The sequence below is a fragment of the Zonotrichia leucophrys genome, chromosome 1A (assembly GCF_028769735.1).
Source record: "Zonotrichia leucophrys gambelii isolate GWCS_2022_RI chromosome 1A, RI_Zleu_2.0, whole genome shotgun sequence".
In the NCBI taxonomy this organism is placed as follows: domain Eukaryota; kingdom Metazoa; phylum Chordata; class Aves; order Passeriformes; family Passerellidae; genus Zonotrichia; species Zonotrichia leucophrys.
In genome coordinates, this window is record NC_088170.1 from 27,755,850 (window position 1) to 27,778,555 (window position 22,706).

Here is a 22,706-nt window from a genome sequence, read left to right on the forward strand (position 1 = left end):
GTCAAGAAGTGTTTCAATATAGATGACTCCCATTACTCTTCTTGCTTCACAATCAAGGCAGTAAAACAAACCCCAAAACTAAATAATCACCCCAGAACTAAAACTTGTCTAATAATCACCACTGGCTGGCTAACTGATCACACCAAAGCAAGCTGTCAGTCCCAACTCAAGACCCTGAACTACAATCATAAAATGAGAAAATCAATCAAAGCATATTTCAGACTGAACTAAAAATAATTTTTAAAAAATCAGCAAGAGACATGGCCCTTTTGAATGTTTTAGGGCTACAACCATTTCTAACAATAGCTTACAGATAATTTAGTATCAGAATCAATGGTCATGTGCTAGTTATAGATAAATTTAAGCAATCAGAAACTACAGTAGTATAGGAATTATTTATTTGCCATCTTGAAGATAAACCTACTTCTGTGGGTAGGCCCAAAATGCGACTACATTTGATTCTCAGAGGGTTCACCCTCTTCTTAAAGCCAACTCCACCCTTCTCTGTTTAACAGACCTTTAGAAGCCATTAGCCTGACAAATATATGGTTAAGGGGGTAAGTGCTAACACCACTCAGGCATAAATGGGAAACAGTCTCGTTCAAGGACTTCATCATATTGCTCTAATTTTGGTTTTGTTAATGAGCCAGCAAAGATTCAGTTTCCAGGATAAGCACAGTGTCTGATTCAGTGCTCAATAACTGAAACAAGAGCTGGGTACCAGGTCTTGTCAAAACAATACATTGGAAAAAAAAAATTCAACAATGCTTCCCCCCACCAAGTACTGCGATCATCTTTTGCCTTCTTGTATTCGGTCTTACAGACTTGAAATGACTGGAAAGGAAGCAGCTGAGGAATGCTGCTACTCTTACGCCGTGCTTTCCATTGACTGTCATTTCAGGAATGCATATAGGAAAGTAAAGGAGCTTGCAATGTCTCCACCCAGGCAGCAGCATCGGAGGCTGACCAGCTCAGGGACGGCTGCACTGCCTTACAGCTGCATTCCAGTTTGCATGGTACGCTTGTCAAGATCAATGAAGAAAAATATACTCTTGGGCATTGACAAAGCACTTGTTAGGCAAATGCCCTCACATGCTGCATATCTCACCTGGTATGATCTATATTTACACTACAATACAGAAGTATTTAGATGTAATTTACAGATCCTTGGCTGCAAGAATCCCAGAAGGGTGTTGTACTCATGCCACAGTTTCAAAACTACCTCCACAATGCGTTCAGAGCATATCAGTTCATCCAAGTCTAACCCATCTGGACACATTCTTGGATAAAATATCACTATGTGCTAGGACAGGCCATGTTCCTCAATTCCCCACGCTGTGAGTCCAGCCTCAGGAAACAACAATTACACTGACAGAGACAACCAATTTGCTGGGCTCTCAGTTTTTGAGAGGATTGCACTAAGTATCTTACTAGCCTAAGTAATAACTTTGAGAAAGGGAGCAACTGAGAGCATGAGCAAAGGGATAAACAAGTAAAGAACTGCACAAGAGCCTGTCAAACCATCTGTTCCAACTACAACACAGCATACATTGTTAAGCCTGGAATACAGATCCCTCCAGAGGGATAAATCTACTAGTGATTTATACTGACTGCTTCTGTCTCCGAGCCTCAGATTTGGCTAACAACTGAAATTCAATAATTTAGTAAAACAGCATTCTTGCTACTACAATGTCAAAATCATAAAGGCCTTAAATTAAGTCTGTTCATATCCATTTTATTCATACATACAAAAGCACACCTCATCTACATTTACAAGGTGCTTTTTGATGACCTATCATGAGAAAGTGTTCTAATAACACCAAAAATATACTAGAACACACAGAAAACCAGACAAAGCTGTACTGTAAAAGCAGCATTAATGCTACAGTGAAATTCATGTCTAGAGACCAACAGAAATTGTCCCTGAACATTAGCTTCAGTAAATACTAAACTCCTACCTGAAGAATTCATCCTTACATTGGAATGTAGAACTCTTCCTCCATGACTAGCAAGTTTAAGCAACCTGTCAGTTACACCAACATGAAAACTAGCTTTAAATACTTTAAGTAATTTCTATATGCTAGAATTCACTTGGGTTATTCTGTTTGTGCATAAGAAATATCCATAGCAATGAAAAAATGAAAATACATAGAAATCCCAGGTTCATACTTGACAGAAATAATAAACCTAAAAAGGTAAAGCGATTGTTACTAATTTCTTTCATAAAACACCAAGGAGAACACAATTTTTGAATACAGTATTTAAATATCCACTATTACACTCACAGCATGTTATGGAAAATCACACCTTTTTTCCCCTCTTCTTGCCTCCCTTTCAAAGAGTAAAAAAAAAAAAAATAATTAAAATCTTGGATGACAACATCAGTAGGAAGTTAACAAGTACTTACTGTACCATCTGAACCTAGCTACTGTAACTACAGAAAGATCTGTGGCCCACACAAGAACCAATCACAAAAGAGAATTTAAACAAATATGCCTCTGTAGTCTGATCACTGAGTGAAGTCAACATTACATTTATTTCTGGACTCATTTCCTCTGTTTATCTTAAAATATAGATTAAAAAAAAAGCCACGATAAAAGAGTAATAAAACAAGCTGAACAAATTACCCCAAAATTCTCAGTGGTAGAACATCCACAATGAGAGCATTAGGAGGTTTGGTGATTAGCAGCTTGGCTCCTACCCAAACAGCGAGACTTCAACATCAGTTTTGTAACTGAGTACCAACCTTTCAGTACAAAATGAAGGCCTCCTACTCAACAGTTTTGAAAAGTTAACAAGTTTACCATATGCACCAGTATTTTCATTCTCTGAAACAGTAATGGTAGAAGTCATAGCCAGGAGGTTACCAGGACAGCTTTGAGCTATTTCCACACCTCCCTTACCCTTGGATGTTGGGTGCCACTGCTATGATGCAAACACTGGATATTTAGGACTGGCAACCTGGTCTTTGCTCTTCCAGCTTGATGTGCTGCAGCCCCAGCTCCAACAATGACCTGGGCTGCCATTCATCACAGGGAACACAGGGCAGCCCTAACGCCCTCTATCAAATTCTAAGGCAAAGGGACCCAGTGCTGGTAGATTTTATGTTCCTTTTGCATCACTGGCTGCAGTTTGAAAGGGTGTTGTAACAAGAACACAGCTGGTGCCAAAGGTATCCACACTTGTTACCATATCAGGTACTAAGAATATGCCACCCAAAGTCCTGACAGAATTTTTCACATAAACAGTTGCAAAAACTCCTGCAAAGGAAGGTACTTCTTATCTAAGAAATAAATCTCATAGAACCCACAGGAAATGACAGCAATAACTGTCCTTACTCAGAAAGGGTAAGCAAAAATTCTGTGAAACACACAATCTTAATTAGTATTCAGGGATAAACACAGCATAGTCCTACAACAGTGGCAGCAAATCAAAATTTCTATTTATCACTGCATACTGCTCTATCTGCAAACTAGTATGCAACTATACTGTTCATAAACAGTCTCACCTTCACATTCAAATGAGCACCTAAAGAATTGTAAAAAGCCACAATTTGATAGAGAGAGATAGCCTTTGAGGAACTTTGATTAAAGTGTAGTTGTCATAGACAAAAAAGAAAAAAGACAACATGAATCCTTCAACAGGAGCTGGGGCCTTGACCAACAACATCCCCTGTGGTTCCGCAATGATCCCCAGGCACAAACAGCCAGGACAACTCCCCTTATCTCCCCTCAAAGCAGGGCCCTCCCCAGAACAGGTAAGAGCAGCACAGCAGGACACGCTCTTTCCATGCTGAGTGGCGGAACCGGGCTACAGCACCCACCTTCCTCACCCAGAGAGAACAAGGCCAAAAACAAGGTTACCATCCCCTAGTCTGAGCAGCCTCAGAGGAAAAGGGCAGCCAAAAAGCAGGCTGCACAAACTGTGACACCTAACCACAGCCTAACCTCAGCCAGTGCTGAGGTGTGTGCAGGTACTGCACGCTGCACACCCGATATTCCCAGGGGAGCAATGTGCACAGGAAATGCAGCCTTCCAGGAAACCGGCCACATCGTGCTCCCTCCCCACTGCATGCAGCCTTTCTGCAGCACTGTCCAGAAAGGGTGGGCTCCACTCTCCTGTACAAAGCTCCATGGAACTTCTAGACAAACTACTTTCAGCCATTTAAGCAGTAAATTCCAGTCAGAGCTAGTGAACTAAATTCTCTTTCATGAAAGCCAAGGAAAGCAGAAGAGAGTCCAAACTCTGAGGAATGACAGGCGTTAAGCTTTCGGGACGAGAGAACTGAATCCCACTCTGAAGAAGTATGCCTGCCTAAGATGAGATCAGGTTTTATTGAAAACATTATACAGCCTCTTCTCAAGATTATTTTGGAATATGCCACTTCTACCCCCCCCCACTCTGGAGACACAAATAATCTGCAAGGTCACAGCTCACCTTTGAGCTTCTTTCTTTTCTCAAGTTCCCCTTACATTCCATTGTTAAGGCAGATTAAAAAGCTGCACTTCAAATTAGAGCTCATCCTGCATAACAGCTGTCTGAGACTGCAACATTCAAAACCCCTACCTCCACTGGAGTAATGGCATTGACATCTGATTGTAAATTTAAAGTTCTCATTTAGAAGTTTTCTGGTCTTACAGATACACACAATATGTATATAATGCATATCATGCAGCACAACACAGTATCCTGCTGCAACATCCTACACTGCACATATATCTCAGATAGGAAAACAGTACACAACACTTTTGTCCTTTGTGCTGAAGGCCTAACCTGAGGACTTGTGCAGAACAAGTTCTTAAAACAAGCTTTGAACTCAAAATTCCATAGAGGAATAATAACCATAACCTAATGACAATTTTTCCTCTTCTGCAAGATACCAAAGAATTTAATTCATCTGTCCTCAGGTATGATGCACCCAAGTCCACCCATTCGTGCACGTGCAGATATAAAACAAAATCTGCTCACTGGCACTGTCAAGGGCTGCAGCAAGTACCTATATATATCCTCCCTGCTTTCGTCCCCTCAGCCACCAAGTCAAGTCATTGTTTTCCTTCCCGTGTGCATGAACAGAAACAACTCTACAGGCAGCTCTCTGATGGTGATGGCACTCTATCCCACTCAGAGAAAAAGCTTAGCTAATGGCTTCAGCAACAAAGCTTGATGCTCCATTACAGACCAGATCTGAAGTTCACCAGAATTTCAGAATTGATGGTACTTCCCCCTCAGCATTTCCAACTACCTGTGCTGTGAAAAATAAAACAAAGCTGAAGTCTCTTCCTATAACTGCCATATGTAGCAGGAAAACCAAAGGCTAAATATTACATTAAATATTTAATTCTATCGCTATTTCAGACATACCAATTTGGTCTCAATAACTGGAAAAAATAAACTGATGGAAGACAAAAAAGATACAACCCAAAAACCTACAGTAATTTTACCTTTGCTGAGATAAATTTATTTCTCTGAAGAGCAGTGTCTTCTACATGGGATCTGACAGACAACACATAACAGAACAAACCTCAACAAACCAAAGAAGCACACAGCAACAGCACTCCACAGCAATCCCAAACACAATAATATGGACTGGAACACAACTACCATCAGTCAGTCAAAAGTGTCAGGAAGAACGACAAGTTTTTGAAGAGCTTCCTTTGAGAACAGATACAGCTTTTTTCACGCTGCAGCCAAAATTGATGACATTAATTCATGCTACAGACTGCACCATGTGTGATTTGCACCTTTTATATGGCATATTAGAAGAAAATATGATTTTGTGTTAATAATGAAGTGAAACCCTTCAGAGTCGTCACAAGCATGGATCTGCTTTATGGCTTTTTTAATAGCAACAGGTAACCTCCACTTACTGTACAGCCTCAAGAGGATTATAACTTCACAACTGATCTTATTTACTTCCGGTATCAAAATCAGAAAAGGTCCTTTGGTATCACTAAAGGAGCGGAGGGGGAAGGAGGAGCGTGAGCAAGAATTTTAGCAGTGATGTAAATCTTTACCTCTGTTCCTTTAGACTTTGCCCTTCCAAACTGAAAGCTGACTACAATGTACAAAATGGGGAGAACACGCTCAGAATTACCCTGATGAGAGCTGTCTTGTGTACAGTATCACAGACATTTTGAAAATGCCTTCTGGACATCAGAAGGCAAGAACGCCACCTCTCATTCTAACAATAGAGTTCAACTAAACGTCATCCTCCCCTACCAATGGCTGGAGCGCAGCACTTGCAGAGCCAAGGATCTAACCAGTTAAGGTATGGCTGCTCACACCGAGCTCCCTGGCAGCGTGACCCGACCATAACTTCATTAGAGGGGGATGAATACAGAAAAGCTTGCAGCGAAGTGACAGGCTAGCCTGCAGTCAGGTAACCGTGCTGCAGTAACACGCTGACAGGCTCAACCACAACACACACTCATCCTTCCAGCTCGGTTCACAACTGAAAGTAAACCAACACCCTATACAGGGGAGCAAGTGACAGCTCAGACACAGCAAACAGAGCTAAGAGTCATAAAATTTTATATCCCATGCTCAAAAGGGGATCCTATCCAGCTCTGCAAGGCAGTTTATGAATTTCTAAAGCCTCACATCCTTGAAAAGCCTATACAGGATGAAGAAAATATATTCACCATCTCATTTTTTTTTAACGTAAGAAACCACCTCAACCTAACCATTCTGGGAAAATTTCTACTTGATCAACCTACAACACATAACCATTAAGATATTTTTTTAAACTACTGAACAACTTCTAAACTTAAGAACAAGAAGCTAGCCTGTCAGAGATATTTTTTTGTTTTCCAGATATTCAGTGAATCCAATATTGTGTGGAAGCTTTTGGCCTTCTAGAGAAGAAAAACTATTCAGGCAAACCCGCATTATCTCCGGATTGCCACAGCCTTTCCTTATTTGGCTAACGTTTTGAGATTCCAATCAGACTGCTATGAAGTTCAACATGCACAAAGCATCCATTTTGAGGAAACTTCACAGCCAGTTTCCCGTCCATTCCCCCCCCCCAGGCCCAAGTGAAAGTTACCTCCCTCGGCACCAACTCCCCTCCCACATACCCACACCAGAACAAAGCAATACGGATTGGGTTTTTAACTACTTTCCAACGCACGAAAAAAAAAATAAGATCCCCGCTCCCCTTGAAGTTAAGCTTTCATACTGCGGCGGGAGCCATCGGTAACGAAAACAAGCAGCCCGTTCCTGATACGCGTTTCTATATACTGAAGAAAATACTGGTTTCCCCTAGAAACCGGAGAGAAATAAATGATCCCTCTCTCAACACGGCCGCCCGCACACACGAGCGGGTTTTAATCGGCTAAACTACTGCGGAACCAGGGACCGAGGGAAGCAGGGAACTACTACCGGGATCCCGGGCAAGGGGCAGCGGCAGAAGCGCCCCCCGAGGGCGGCCCGCTCCCCTCACCTGCGGTCACCCTCCCACGCCGGGGGCACCTGCCTCCGGCCCCCCCAGCCCACACGGGGCAGGGCCCGCTCCCCCCAGCCCTCCGAGGGAAGCGCTGCCAAAAGGGGAAAACGAAAGAGGGTCAGCGGCACCTCCTTCCCGCCGCAGGAGAGGCCCATCCGCCCCTTCCGACGCCCTGCCCGCGGGGAGGGGGTGCAGCCTCCCGCCCCTGCAGCCCCGCCGGCCCGGGGCTCGGCCCGCGGCCCCCGGCCGGTCCCAGGCTGACCCTGCCGCCACCTCCCCGCCCCGACACCCCCCAGCGGAGGGAGCGCAGCCGCCTCCGGCCCCTTCCTCCTCCACCTCCTCCTCCTCCTCCTCTGGGGGGGGGCACTCGGGCGGCCTCGCCCCCCCCAGTCCGGCTAGGAGTCCCTCGATCGGCCCAGCACCGACCTGGTGGAGAGCGGTGAGCCCGTCCACATTGGCGTAGTTGATGTCGGCGCCCCGCTCCAGCAATCGCAGCACCTCCTCGGTGTCTCCGCTGGAACAGGCGGCCAAGAAGACGGCACCGTCGTCGAACTTCACCTTGGTCTTCTTGCGCTTGACCACGGGCGGCTCCAGGTCGGTCTCGGAGCCGATCCAACGCTTCAGCTGCTCGTTCCGCTTCTGCTTGGCGTCCGCCATCTTCATACCCCGCTCGCGCCGGCCCCTTCAGCCACGGCCGCGCCGAGCGTACACTTTATACCGCCACTATCCCACAGCGCACCGCGGCCGCGCGCGCTCACCGCCCAGGGAGGGCGCGGGGCGGGCGGGGAGCGGAGAGGCGGGGCGGGGCGGGGCGGGGCGGTGGCGGCTCATTAGCATAATCCCGCGAGATTGCCGAGGGGCGGGCAGCGGGGGGGGAGCCGAGCCGAGCCGAGCCGAGCCGAGCCGAGCCGAGAGGGGAGTGGGAGTTGGGAGGGGGGAACGGGAATTGAGAGGGGAGAGTGGGAGTTATTAATTGAGGAGGGGAGTTGGGAGTTGTGAGGAAGAGTTGGGAATTGGGAGCTGTGAGGGGGGAGTTGGGAGTTGAGAGGGGAGTTGGGAGTTGTGAGGGGGCAGTGGCAGTGGGAGTGCAGCCCCGCCTCTTGTCCCCTTCGCCGAACGCGCTGCCCGTTCCTGCCTGCGACTTCTGTCACCTGCGGCGAGGCCGGTGTTTCCCCCTGCGCTCGCAAACATGCAGCCACTTGACTGAAAAAGAGAAAATAAATGGAGCAACCTGCTTGAGGGTCCTTTGTTTTGGGAGATTAGACAGGACCACCTCAGACCAGCTTGATGTACGAAGGCACCAACTACCATTTGCTTCTACACTTCAGGAGGCCCCAGGGAAGCTGGAGAGGGGCTCCTTGTCAGGAACTGTAGTGATTGAACAAGGAGTAATGGGTACAAATTACACTAGATATTTTTACAAAAAATTCTTTATTGTGGTGAGACACTGGAACAGGCTGCCCAGGGAGGCTGTGGATGCCCCAGCCCTGGCAGTGATCAAAGCCAGTTGGGGTAAGGCCTTGACCAGCCTGGTCTAGAGGGGAGTGTCACTGCCCACGGCAGGGGATTGGGATTAGATGATTTTTAAAATCCATTCCAACCCCATAACATTCCATGATTCTGTCATTCTACATGGCAATGGACAAAGCCCTGTGCTTATTGTCCATTTCACTTACAGTTCACTTCCATGATGTCAAAACCCGAGGAGCAGCACAGCCATCCTTTCTCTTGGGAGAAAACAAATAGTTACAAACCACGCAGCATTTGAAGATACGAAGACTAAAATGTTTTTGTTCAGAGTTGCAACTTCTAGTAACCAAGCTATAACAGATAATAAAGTTTTTTCTATGCACAGCCTGTTTTCTTTAGCTAAAAGCAATATGTATTTTGCTTTAAATGGAATAATCTCTGGGGATAAAATGTGGTTTTGAACCTACTGGAAAATAAGTTTTATTTTCAACTAATTATAGGGAACAAAGTATAGTTTGAGAGGGTCACCAAACCTCATACACTTCAAATTTTGCATGATTTGCGCTTTTCTAATTGCAATCTCTCCTTCTTATGGTGGGCAATCGTGCAGCCGGCTCAGGCTCTTATTTCCATTTATATTGATAAAGATGTTTGACATTTCACAAGAAGTAGTAGTTGCAAGGTACCTGCAGCAATGTGCTGTTCTTAATGTCTTTCAGAACAGATTTTCATCTGGAGATATTTGCATAATATCCATCAGACTTACTCATACAGCAGTGCATGGGGTACAGGCACTGACAGTTTGCAGGCGTAATGTGATTGAGAACAAAAGACAGCATCTGGTAGTCAAGGTGAAAGATTTGCCAGAGAAAGATTTGCAGTCTAAGTAGGCGGATGAAAGATTACCTGGCACCTAACTTACACCTTCCCGTTGGCAGCCTGTGTGACTGTCCAGGGGTACATGTTAGATTCCTGGGTTTGAAAATATGGCTGGCTGCAAAGCACAGCTCAAAGCCAGTGTTTGTTTATTACTTCCACGAGTGGTTTAGCTGCGCTTTGGCATTGCACTGGTACCATCAGCATGGCATGGACAGCACGGCTGGCAGCTTGGCTGCAGCACCCGACTCATGTCTAAGGAGGGAATTTGTGCAGCTTCCAGCCTCCTGCTGTGGTCTTGTCCTGTGGGCAAAGTCCCCTGGGGACAGACTCTCAACCCAGAGCCATTTCCCAAGGACTTGGAAACTATAACCTGGAAAAAGGTAATGCAAGTTAAAAGCTGCATTCCCCTGCCCCAAATGTCTCAGATATTTTACAAGTCACCTCCCCATCATGCTGCTGCTCTCTCAGCTGGCTGTCTGAAAATTTGACTCTTCAAGAAACCTCATATCTGAAGAATGCTTGATTTCAGCACACAATATGTAAATAGAGTGCTTTATTAGCAACAAAGTAATTCTAGGCAGATTGATAGGCACATGTTCAAAATGCACTCTCTCAGGAATTTCAATGTCATGGAGCAGGTTTCTAAGTTTTCATTAGTTCCAGTCCCCTCTGCTTGATTTCCATTTTCCAGCTCAGCTTTTTCTTTCTGGTCATGGATCCTCTTTTAACTCCAACTTGCTCTTCTTGGCTTGTTAGTGAAATGCAGAGGTTCAACAGCTCAGTTTTGTTCAAAAATATCATGCAGTTGGTTTGGTTTTAAAAACCAGATCTCATACTTTCCTTTTATTCTTCTTTCCAGGAAAGTTTTTGCACTGATTCAGCTCCAGCTTTTCAGAGAACTTCGGCAAATATTTTTCCATGCACTGCAGCTATTTGTATGTTCCACATTCTTGACATTATTTTCCTTGACTTTTTAATTTTTTGGATTGCACCTCATGGTTGGTAGTTATGTTATGTTTGAGGGGTTTTGCAGACACTACAGGCAAGATATAATTCATTTGTACAGTCAGCTGACACTCACATATTCCATACACATTGAATATAAATGTCTTTTGGAGGTAGTTGTGTGCTCTGCTGGAAATTATACGTAGCACTTCAATCTAGGAAAGCATATGGTTTTCCTTAAGCAAAAAGTAGAGCTGTCATTCATGTAAACTAGTTAATATCTGCAAGTGTTCACTCTTCAAGACAGGAATAATAATACTACTTCTAATAATATTTTTAATTTCTAATTTTTTCATATCTCAAATCTCCCATAAATGTTTGTAATTTCAATAGCAAAGGCATGTTGGGCCATATTCTTTACCCCATTTTTATGCCATTCTACCCCATGTCTAATGTCATTCCATTTCATTGTAAATTCAGTGTAGCTGAGAAAAGATGAGACAGTCTACAGCTTCTAATTCCATACTAATTGAGATAAACATCTGTAAATACCAATAATAATTTTGGTAGAAATATGAAATTATTTTCCCATTATCTAAGCATGGAGTGTTAAATTCATTTGTGCAGAGGGTTAGAGCAAACATATATTAAAGCTGTCTTTGAAGACCATATTAAAAGTGAGTATCAAATTAATTCTGAAAGAGTCAGTACTGCAAGAGTCGCAAGAGTGAATCAGGTAACTGCATAAGTGTGCATGTGTGTTTGCAATAATCACAGCATGCTAGCTAGAGCCACTTAACCATGTGAGCTACGTTATATGTGCAACTTAAGAACATGCTAAGTTGGACCTAGTTTTATCAGGCTTTTTTGATGTATTCCTGCAAGACTACCCAACACACTAGGTGTGCTGTTAAATCCCTTGTTTGCATGTATATACACAACACTAAAGGTGATTATGTAATTTTCCACACACAAATATTAGCACTGAATTCAGTAGGGCTACTTTTCTATAGAGGTAATTATGTAAACATTTTACAGAGATAGCATCTATGTGTGTACATATTTCCAGTTAATTTAACAACAGGCTTCGAGTGATCAATACAATGATTTAGCAATGAGATTACTATCAGTGTGCTGTCTGGTTTTCTATCTTTTCTTAAAAGCATAACAACCATTATTCAAAGCTATTTCATCCTAGACAACAGATGTTCTCAGATGAAGCTTTTGCACTACCCAAAATCATCATCTTTTGGGATGCAGAATTTTGTTCTGACCTCCAACTGGATAATTGCTGATTTGTCTCTCGTTTTGAACAGCATTACATACAGTGTGGCTTCCAAAAATTTTGTCTCAACATTTTTCTCTCCCCATTGAAGGAAAACAAATATATGAAAGTTAATGCTATTAATTCCAGCTCTGGGAAAAAAGGGTAGTTTGAAGGAGAGTATTGCATATATATATTGACACAAAATTTTCTAATAAATTTAAGAGATTATTATAAAGAATTCTGGATGGTAAAATGAGAGAAGGGATAACAAAATATGAAAGTACCTTTTCACATGAAAACACCATGACAGACATACCTATCATAAGAATAAGGCATTTCTTTCATTGCTTTACTTGATAGTCATAGTCATTTCTGTCTTTAACTCTGGTGCATTCTCTACCCTAATTGTGTGACACACCTACACATGTAACAGTGAAATCTCTGTACAATCCTCATCCAGAAAAAAAAGAGGTAAGAGGTCTATGCACAAATTGCTATCAAAATTTTTAAGTAAGCTACATAAGAATCAGACTTCTTGCTCTTAGTCAGTTCTGAGTAAGATTCTTATACAGAAACCTCACATTTCAAGGTGGGTTACTTTTTGTTGCTGCATAATCCTGAGTCACCAAAACCAAAACCAAAACTACCATAGCAACCAGAGCATAGATTTATAAACCATGCAGTTCTGAATTGGATTTGCAGTGGTGTATTCTCCCAGCATCTTCCATGAGCTTTACACAGATTGGTGTCCCTGTATTCCTGAATGGCAATGCAAGCTAACATTTAAACTTGATTCACATAGAGATGCTTTCACATATTTTTATCTGTACCCATCTGTTAAACTAGCATTTGTTCTACGGACAATCTCAACAGTACATGGATTAAGCTAAAAATAGTTCTCTTGGCTAGTAAAAGGTAACACCATGTCCTTTAAAAATAGGAAAATATACTTATTTATAAGTTTGACTTTATAAAATCATTCTTACTTTCAATTAAATTTAAGTTTTGTCTAGTCATGTCATGAAAAAGAAAAGAACCGAGCCATACATTGTGTAACAGAAATATAGATGCTCTGTTTCTATCCAATCTGTACAAATGTATGGATGCAGACACAGTGTTTGACACTGCTGTACTGTTGTCCATTTTGTGCTCTTGATGTTGAGAACAACTACCTTTGATTTATTTTGCTGTCTTAAAGGCCATGCAACCTTATAGTAGCCTTTATGAACCTCTGTTCAACTTTCTGAAGGTGAAGTGTTTCTTTCCCACTTGTGTGTGGCTTGAGTCAAGGAGCATGCAGCTGAAACATACAGTTCGAATACTGAGGGGGAATGGAATGACCTATCCCTCTGAAACGCATTCCAGTTGTTCCCTGTGAACTGCATTCTGAACATATCACAGCTGGGAAACATACTTCCAGGACTGCAGGAGAATGTTTTGGACAAATAGAAATGAAAGACATCCTATTCGAGCTTCTCACTCACAATGCAAATGTACATGCACTCAAGGGTTAGTGACATCCTAGACATTTCTGCCTTTCTGCTACCCGAAGGTATATGAATTTCCTTTTAAATATTTGTTTTGGTGTATGAATGTGTCATTTCTCTAAATTAAAAATACTGAAATCTATATGTGGCTGAACAATTGGCTTGGCTTGGATTTTGGGCACCTAGGATTATGCCTTGCTGCTTAGGGTGCCTACAGCATGTGGCATAACTGCACACTCACATCATGATTAGTCTTAGCCACGTACTAACAGAAGTGACACACCTATATCACTGCAAAAATAATGTCATCCTTTAGTCTATTCAGACAGCCACTAAAATAGGAGCTTTTAAAGAAAGAGGACTGGCTGTTAGCGTGTAGCAATGCATATTTATAAAAATATTCAGAAAGACCCGTGGCTCTGAATACAACAGAAACAAGCAACTGAAAGAAGTTTCCTTGCTCAGAAATCACTTCTTCTAGCAGTTTATTGTCCTAATAAACACTTGTACTGGTTTTCTCTCCCCCGTATTTGTTACAAGCCCTTTGTTTGCTATGGAAATCTACTTTTGTAGGTAACTTCTAACACTACAGCTCAACTGATCAGACTTCATCCCAAACCATGAAGTTACTTCTTTGGTGACCTCCTATTTTTCCTTAGCACAAGGCCGTTAAGAAATTGAATTGCTTCATCTTGTAAGTTCAAAAGAAGAGTTACTTAACTGAGACAATAATCTGAGGCAAAATTACAGCAGCCGCTAATGTAACACTAAGGTACTCCAGAAACTTTACCATCTATATCACAAATGCAGAGATGTATGCTTTAAGATCTTTTTAAATGGCTTCTAGGTTTGTGACTTTCAACCCCCATCTGATGAAATTACATTTCCTAACCATTCCAGTAGTGGCATGCTGGCCTGCAACTCCCCCATTCATCACAGTAACTCAAAACACTTGAGAAGGGACCTGTAAAATTAATTTTCCTTTTAGCAGATGCTTGTGTAACTCAAAACCATCTTCTTTTCACCAAAGCCTTATTTAGCCACTTAGTGTAAGATGAGGAAAAGGCTGTAATCTCTAGATTTTAGCCTTTTTTTTTATTTCCCTAAATAATTTGGATATATGACTCAGCCTTCTCTTTGCCTGAGAGAAAGACATGTCGTCCAGCATTTTCTTGGAGACCTAGGCTAAGTTTCACTAGATAATGAAGATATTCAGGCAGGTTACTGACACAGAAAAGTCCAGTTGTCCTTTTTTTGTACTGCCCCTTCCCTACCTCTGGATGCACAGATGCCCTTCCCAATTGTTTCCCAGGCTTTGGTGTTCATTTGGCACCTGAATGAGTTGGCTACACGAGCAGACTATTTACTTCTTGGCTCAGCTAGTTTTCTGCTGCTCTAGCAAACAGAACAAATGCATCAAAGGGTGACAGGAGGCTAGATAGACTTGGGAGTGTGTGACCAGGCCTGAGGAAGGACAGACTGATTCCTCTCAGAAGCAGGAATACATCATGTGGGCTCAACCATCACAAGAAATCTCACCTGTAGTTTCAGCTGTGACCATTAAACCATTATTTTTGCATATCTGGAAACATTTATTTAATGGTTTGGTGTCCTTTGGACCTGGATTCTGGAAAGTGGAAAATAAATGCACTAACTTGAGTAAGGCAAGTGAGCATAGTCTCATACTTCAAGCTCTGACTGAGATCTAAAGCACTGATTTTGCTGAGATCAGACACTTGGCTTGGTTTTATTAAGCATTCCTTGATTTTTAGTTATGTGCGTTTCATTGCTTTCTCCCTCTGGCTCAAGAAAGTAAAGGCTGGTCCTAGAAAAGTTCTACATTACACTCATTTTAAGACAGATTGGTGGATAGATAGATAGATATATAGATAGATACATAGATACATAGATAGACAGATAAAAATTTACCTTATTTCAACTAGATTAATAACAGTAAAATTAACTCCTTGTATATACAATTATAGTTGGAAGATAAAATTTTAAAATGTAATTGTTTTAATTATTTTTGTTGTTAACATTTTGATGGCTAATTTAGGACTGTGGGCTGATAAGCAGCATAAATAATAGGATCTTGTAACATTCCTGGCTGTGCACCTGAATCTTGATTTTACATGGGATAAATACTTAAAATTCTTAATTTTACATTTGTGACCTAAGTTTGTATTTGAACCTCAGAAACTGAATAAAGAATTTTGATCACATTAATTAGAATCTTTCCACTCCCACTGTTCACAATTTAAGATCTAAAATATTTAAATTAAAGCCTTAGTAAAGATATAATAGTCTACTAGAGATACAGCGCCCAATGCTGCATCTTCTTTTGCAGTGGGAATTTTGATTGAGGTAAGAGTGGTCTGAAAAAACCCAAACATTCCTGCACTAACACAAAAGTGATTTCTGTTCTAAATGTCTGTGTCACAATTCTGTGGGCTCCCATATTTAAAAAAGGCAGAGTTTGCATAATTTTGCATTTGTACATAATATTTAATCTTACACTCTTTATAAAATCCCTGTGGTACTCCCAGTAAAATAAATGGCAAACAATTACTTCAAAAGGAGAAGGATCTGGTCCTACTCCCTCAACCCTTGCATTTAGATAAGATTATAAAGAAGGTCTAACTGCTACAGAAAAGCAAATAGTGTAAAAAAATAATGGCTTAAGCACAACTACTTTGTCTTCTTTTTGTAAAAAGCGAATCCATAATTAAAATTCAAAATTTACGTCACTGCTTTTGTGCATTGCATACTTCCAAAGATTCTAACTTTCGAAGAGATGCCATTCAGTTTCCCTACAAAAATTAGAAATATCCTGCCACTGTATCCTGCATACAATCACCATTGTATAACACTCACACTCCTCTGCAGCAGCACAAAGGAAAATATATCTTGTATTGGTTTATACCCCAAATCTGGGCAGTAGCTTTAATGACTGTTTCCTCTAGAAGTATAATAATTGTGTAGGTAATACATACAAGTTACATTAGACACTTGCTCTGTCTTGAGAATGTCTGGATCTATAAATTTGTTTTCACTTAAAGCAGTCAAGACTCAGTTTAGAAACTCCTACTTGTTTTAGTGACTTTGTGTTAGCTCCCAATAATATCCCACTGAATCCAACTGGAGTTTCTTATGCAAGCAAATGGTTTCCAGTATAAGTTCCAAAATCTGTAATTTAATTAAGCGTTAATTTATGAAGGGGTTATACAACACACAGATAATTTCCAGCCTGACTATTTATTCAGGTTAAACATATTATAGCAGAGCTGGAATCTCATTCCCCTGTTATATAATGTTCCCACAGATTCACACTTTAGCTTTAATAAAGGGATGAGGATCAGCCCTCAAAGAAGCAATTACCCCACGCAGTCCTCATGAGTAGAGAGATAAAGCTAAATATAATATAAAGCATGCCATTTGCCCATACAGTGTTTAATGAAGTCCATACCATAATCAAAACATAGTTAAACAAAACCAGGCAGTTACCTAGAAACAAAAGCACAAAAATCTCTGTCTCTGTCACATGTCTGAAGGCATTTATGGCCAGATCCTGCCACTGTGCCCTTGCTCACATCGTACAGTTTTAATGAGCAGACCCATTGAGGTACTCAGGTATTAAAAACAATTTAGAAGTTAATAAATGCTTCATTTGCTTTTAAAGCTGCCATAAAATAGGCAGCCTTTAGATTCAATATTTGTTTTAATGATTCCAGTGTACAGTGGCTTTGTTAGGTTTGTGCTGCCTTGGTTGGGTACAAGTTTTGCAAGTACAGAGCTCAGTTTAAGTTACAAAATTTCAGTTGTCTAAATTAAATCTAGCCTAACTTAGTTTACACTTGAACTCTGCTTATATTACTACCGGTAGCCAAACTAGTTAGCTTTACAGTAGCTCAAGCACATTTCGCTGGCATCTTCTGTATCTATTGATGCGTCACCTGCTAGTGCGGAAATTACATGGCATGTAATCAGCTGGTGTAAACTTACTGTAACTACCCTGGGTAAAGGCCTAAACTTCAAATTCTAGTACTGTGGAAATGAGATTTGTGTTGCACTTATAGAAATACAGATTTTGAGGAAGTCTAGACTGACACTACTGAAACAGACACACCTAATTCACTGTGTTGGGTCTGGCTGAGATGGAGTTCATTTTCCATAGCACCCTCACAGTGCTGAGCTTTGCATTGGCAGCCTGAAAGGTCATGATAACACCCCACTGCTCTGGCTGCTGCTGAGCAGTGCTGGCACAGCATCAGCGCTGCTTTCTCTAGCACTGCCCTCCGTCAGTGGCCTGGGGTGGCCAAGAGCCTGGGAGGGGACACAGCTAGGCCAGCTGAGCTAAATTGACCAAAGGGACCTTCCTTACCACCTGATGTCAGCTCAGATATAAAAGCTAGGGTAATAAGAAGGAGGAAGAGAAAAGCATTCATTACTTACAACATTTACCTTTTGGAGAAACCGCTATGCATGCCAAAGCCCTGCTTCCCAGTACATCACTTACCAATGGGAAGTAGAGAATAAAATTATTTTTTTCCTCTTGCTTGCACACACGCAGAGTTTCACTTTTGCTTTATCTCAACCCATGAGTCATTTTCCATTTTATTTTCTCTCCCATGTCCAGCTGAGAAGGGAGAATGATAGACAAGCTTGGTGTCCAGCCAAGGTCAACCCACCACATTCAGAGTGTGCTTCAGACTAGAATTGGCTTGATACCCAAATTAACAAAATGCAATTGCTATGCTTCACCTGAATGGTGTGGTCAACATAGATAACATTCACAGATAAACTATAACCAGTTTTAAGAAAGTTTAGTAGAAATTTTCCCACCTTGGTCCTCTCCAACACGCCCAGTAAATTTCTGTCTAGCTGTGTGGCACAGAGGATGCTGCTCAACATCTGGGCAAACATTTGAGACATGTGAACAGTGTGTCTCTACTTGGTATCTAAATTTAATCTCTACCCTAAAAGTTAGTACAGGTTTGCACAGTATGTCCAAGTGAGCAAGTATAGACAGAGGTGGATACAGTTTGTGTTTCCAACTGCTGCATATCTTGTCTGGTTATAAAAGAGCTCTCCCCTTCAGGTAATGTAGGAGCACAGCTTTGAGACCAAAGCTGGCTCGTTTCTGCCCAGCTTGGAGCACCAGCAAAACAAGATGCTGACTGTCTGCACCTGTCTGTGAAGACTGTTATGACGGGACAGGGGAGTTAGGAGACTCACAGTGAAGCCCTGGGGTTTGAGTCTGGGTGGAGGCAGGAGCCGGCTGATATAATTAAGGGAATCTGAAATCAAGAACCAGAGACATATAATGCTCATTAGCCTAACAGAGTAAGGTAGGCCTATGGGTGTAGGGTTTAGCACCAGGAAGCTTGCATTCACTTTGACAAGAGGATAGCTGAACTTCAGATGGAGCCAGAAAACCAGGGAGTGTAATTCATAGGTGAGTCCAGGAGAAGGAGCAGACAGAGTAACAGCAAGGACAGATGGCTTGGGACAAAGCCACAAATGAACAGGTGGGGAATGCCAGCAGGATCCTGAGCAGTGAAGCCAAAGACAGTAACAGAGACCCCGAGGCAAGGCAGAGAACAGAGTTCAAGCCACTATGCTTGTTCTCAGGACATCTTTTGTATACACCCTATCTGCCAACAACTAATGACCTCTGTCTGCTGGCTGTAACACGTGTTTTGGGAGCTGGGTCCACTTCCCAAGGGCATGGCACCCAATGGCTGGCTATGTGAGGTAAAAGTCATCTTCCTTGGCTAGCCATTGCATAGTCATACCTGGAAGGGAATGCATTAATTAACTTTAGTGAAGTTAGAGAAGGACTGTAAAGAAATCTGTGGAACATTTGTTTTCACACCATATTAATCAATATAATGAGGTGCAATCATGTAATGGTCCCATTGAAACCTCTAAGGCCTAGTAGGTATGCATATGCTTACATGTACACTAATTAAGTAAGCATTTACTTATGAAGGCCTCTACTTCAATATATGCAGGAATCTTAATTTTTAAAGGGATAAAAAGATGTAATAAACTGGAATTGGGCATATAGTATCTGTAGGGCTGAAGGTGGTGCAAGAAGATGGGTTAGCTGTCTGGCATGTATATCAGTCATGATAAAAACTTTTCCCACAGTTGTGTACATATTTGCACACTGCTTGTGAAATGACTGCTTAGCGATTAATTATGATATTTTTATTAATCCAACCAAGTGCATATAACTACAATTCTGTCTGTAGCACCCATTGCTCTTGTGAAGTGCAACAGAACTGAATGCAAGTCTTTTTCCCTTGGCATATCTGCTTCTGGCTGGAAATATATAGGAAATATATACATGTGTGTGTGTGTGTGTATGACAGAAGCTGGACTTCTGCCAAAGTGCCATTTGACCCTATGCCAGCTTTTGGCTTTTCAAAGCCAAAAAACTTTTGGCTTTCGCCATTTAGGCGGTGACCAATTCATCCTCATCTCTCCTTAAGACTTAAAAGTATTAGTTAGACTAGCTATTTCCAGCAGTGAGATGGGTTTTTCAGGATGGGATGTTCTCACACAATTACAAATGTATATGGGAAAGTCTAAGTAAAGGGAATTAGCCCGCCTGCTGAATTATCCGCATTTGCTTGTTTCTGTCAGATGCTTTCTTCAAACAAATTTTTTTCTTTCATCAACATACATAAGATGGTAAAAGGTGCTCCTGGTAACATCATCTGAATTTATTGACAGTGATTTTTGTTTATTCCAGGATAAAAATAAAAAGGAAACACAATAATTTCATATCATTTTTATATTTGTTTCACAATAAATAGAGAAATGAAAAAGGTTCTGTCACATCTTACAGCATGTTTAGGATACGTATCCAAAGCAAATGCGAGGTTTCCAGTGCTTTTTGTTTTTTCAGATGACTTTATTATGTTCCAGTAAACAGATTGTAATCATGTCTTATCCTTGTTCTAGCTGGAAGCTTTGCCAGATCTTTTCTTTTTAAAGCAAGGACTCTCCTGTTTGCTTTTTATCAAGTAGTTTAAAAAGGAAGCAATCATGAAGCTTTAGGATTCTTGCATCTGATTTAAGAATCACATGGTTTCTCATGAAATAGCCATGTTTATTTTCAATCTCATGCTGTACAAAAATAATTCATTTTCCATAATTTTGAATGTATTAAAATGCATGAATTCTCTTTTAATGTGCTTTTATATCCTAGATATCCTAATTCTACTGACAGTAGTCTTGATTCTCTGTTGCTCTGAGTTAGAAAGTGTGTACACAGTCTGAGTTCAGATGTTCAGTAGCCTTCCAGAAAGGTCTTTCTCCTTGGATAAGAGTCCAAGGAGACTGCTCCCCTAAGACAGGTGTCTGAAGTCAAGCAGCATTAATATCCCCTACTTCACACTCATTTAAATCAACAAAATGCAAGTGCAAAGTGGAATGAAAGGTCTTGGCTTCTGGTAGGATTATTTTAAACATGCCCATTATATTTTCTATGCACTCCTGTACATAGCTGGACAGTGAATCAAGCTCTTACATGTCGGCCTTTAACTGATATGAGTAAAGGAAGGAGAATCTAGAGACTAACCTTGCAGAGAAGCACCTGAAAGAAATTATTATTATTCACAGCTTTAGCTACAGCCCTTGTATTTCCACAGCTTTCACTGTTGATCACATGCTTTATAGATCTGTTTTGGAAAGATGTGTCCTTAGAGAATCCGACTCCCAGTTCGATATTCTGTAGTAGGCTGCATGCTATGGTTTGTTGGTCACTTCTGCGTCAGTGGTTCAATGCAATAAGAGCAGATCAGCAGCTGGAAATGGCTGGTACTGATTCCTCAATTTAAAGAACCATAGAATAATTTAGGTTAGAAAAGACTTCTAAGTTCATTTAGTCTGACCATTAACCCAGCATAGCCAACGCCACCACGAAACCATGTCCCTAAGTGCCACTTCCATAGTGACTCAGTCACTTCCCTGGCATATATACATATGTGCATGTTACCTTAGATCAGATTTACTGTGATGGCTGAACTATATCTAGGTTTATATTGTGGGTGGTGCCTACCATACATGTGGTTCAGAGTCCTTCTGCTCTAATTATGATGGCAGGGCAGCCGGTATGCTTTCAGAGTGAAAGTTAAAGTTCCATGTCCCTCAGGAAGAATATCCTAGGTATGCACCAAGCCCACTCTGCAAAGCAAGCCAATGCAGAGGGATTGAGGATGATCAGAGCATGGACTTTAAAGCCTCAGTACTTTTCTGGATAAAACCCCAGCTGGAGATGCAGCTCCTAGATACCGAAGATTGCCTACTGAGACTGTTCCTGCTCCTCTGTACATCAGTGACCAAATCCTCAGCAGGATGAGGACAACTGCCTTTAATTAAAATGCATGGAATACTACTGCATATCTGGGCCATGAGCTACATTACTATCTCAGCACTGGCATTTAGAATGATGGAAAGCAGTTGCAGAATTTCAGTCTTTCCTTTTACTTTGCTATGAGACATTTTTTTGTCTGAAGTGTGTATAGTATATGCAGCTATCCTAGGTCTTACATTCAGGAAGAATTCACTTTTAAAAACTGAAGTAGATGTTTACTTTAATTTTTTTGGAAGCAAATAAGATATAACAGAAGTTACTGTGAAAATTGGATCATAATAAATAATATATAATCATAATGTAAAATACCATGTATTTCATTAAATATGGATCTTATAAATCATCCTTTATATTCTTATATTTGTAGTGTTTCCAAATAATTTGCTGCTGTCCCAAGGCAAGAACTTTTCAGTCTGACAATGAATGCATTTTTTTTCCATCTCATTTAAAATACATTCATCTTGCCACCTCTTTCGCACCCAGGCATTCAGGGTCCTAGAGAATGTCAGGAAAAAAATTCTCTCTGATTAGCACTGTTGAAGGAGATCTGTAGGCTGAGTGTGACCAGTGTCCATATAAACTGAGATATGAAGAGAGGTTTTCTGATAGAGGGAATTAATATATCAATGTCTGTGGATTGTAGACCACAAGCAGTAGAAGCAGAGAGATATCTTCTGAATTTGACTGTCAGCAGCCTGTTTGCATGCATAACTATAGTTTCTATGGAATGGTGCTGAGTAGTAAAGATGGGTGTATTTTAAAAGATACTGTCAGAATAACAATGAAGACTGCTAACATTTAGCAAACCTGATGTGGCTGCTGTTACAT

General features: G+C 41.3%; 1 protein-coding gene across 5 annotated transcripts in view; it reads right to left on the minus strand.

Moving 5' to 3' along the window:
• The window catches only part of PPP1R12A (protein phosphatase 1 regulatory subunit 12A), a 112,451-nt gene extending 104,257 nt beyond the window's left edge, over positions 1-8,194 (minus strand). For all 5 annotated transcript variants that reach the window (XM_064701996.1, XM_064701994.1, XM_064701993.1 and 2 more), the window contains exon 1: positions 7,871-8,194. In XM_064701996.1, coding sequence (XP_064558066.1) covers positions 7,871-8,107 — 237 coding nt within the window. In that variant the 5' untranslated portion in view covers positions 8,108-8,194. The remainder of the gene's footprint in view (positions 1-7,870) is intronic.
• Between the last annotated feature and the right edge of the window lie 14,512 nt (positions 8,195-22,706).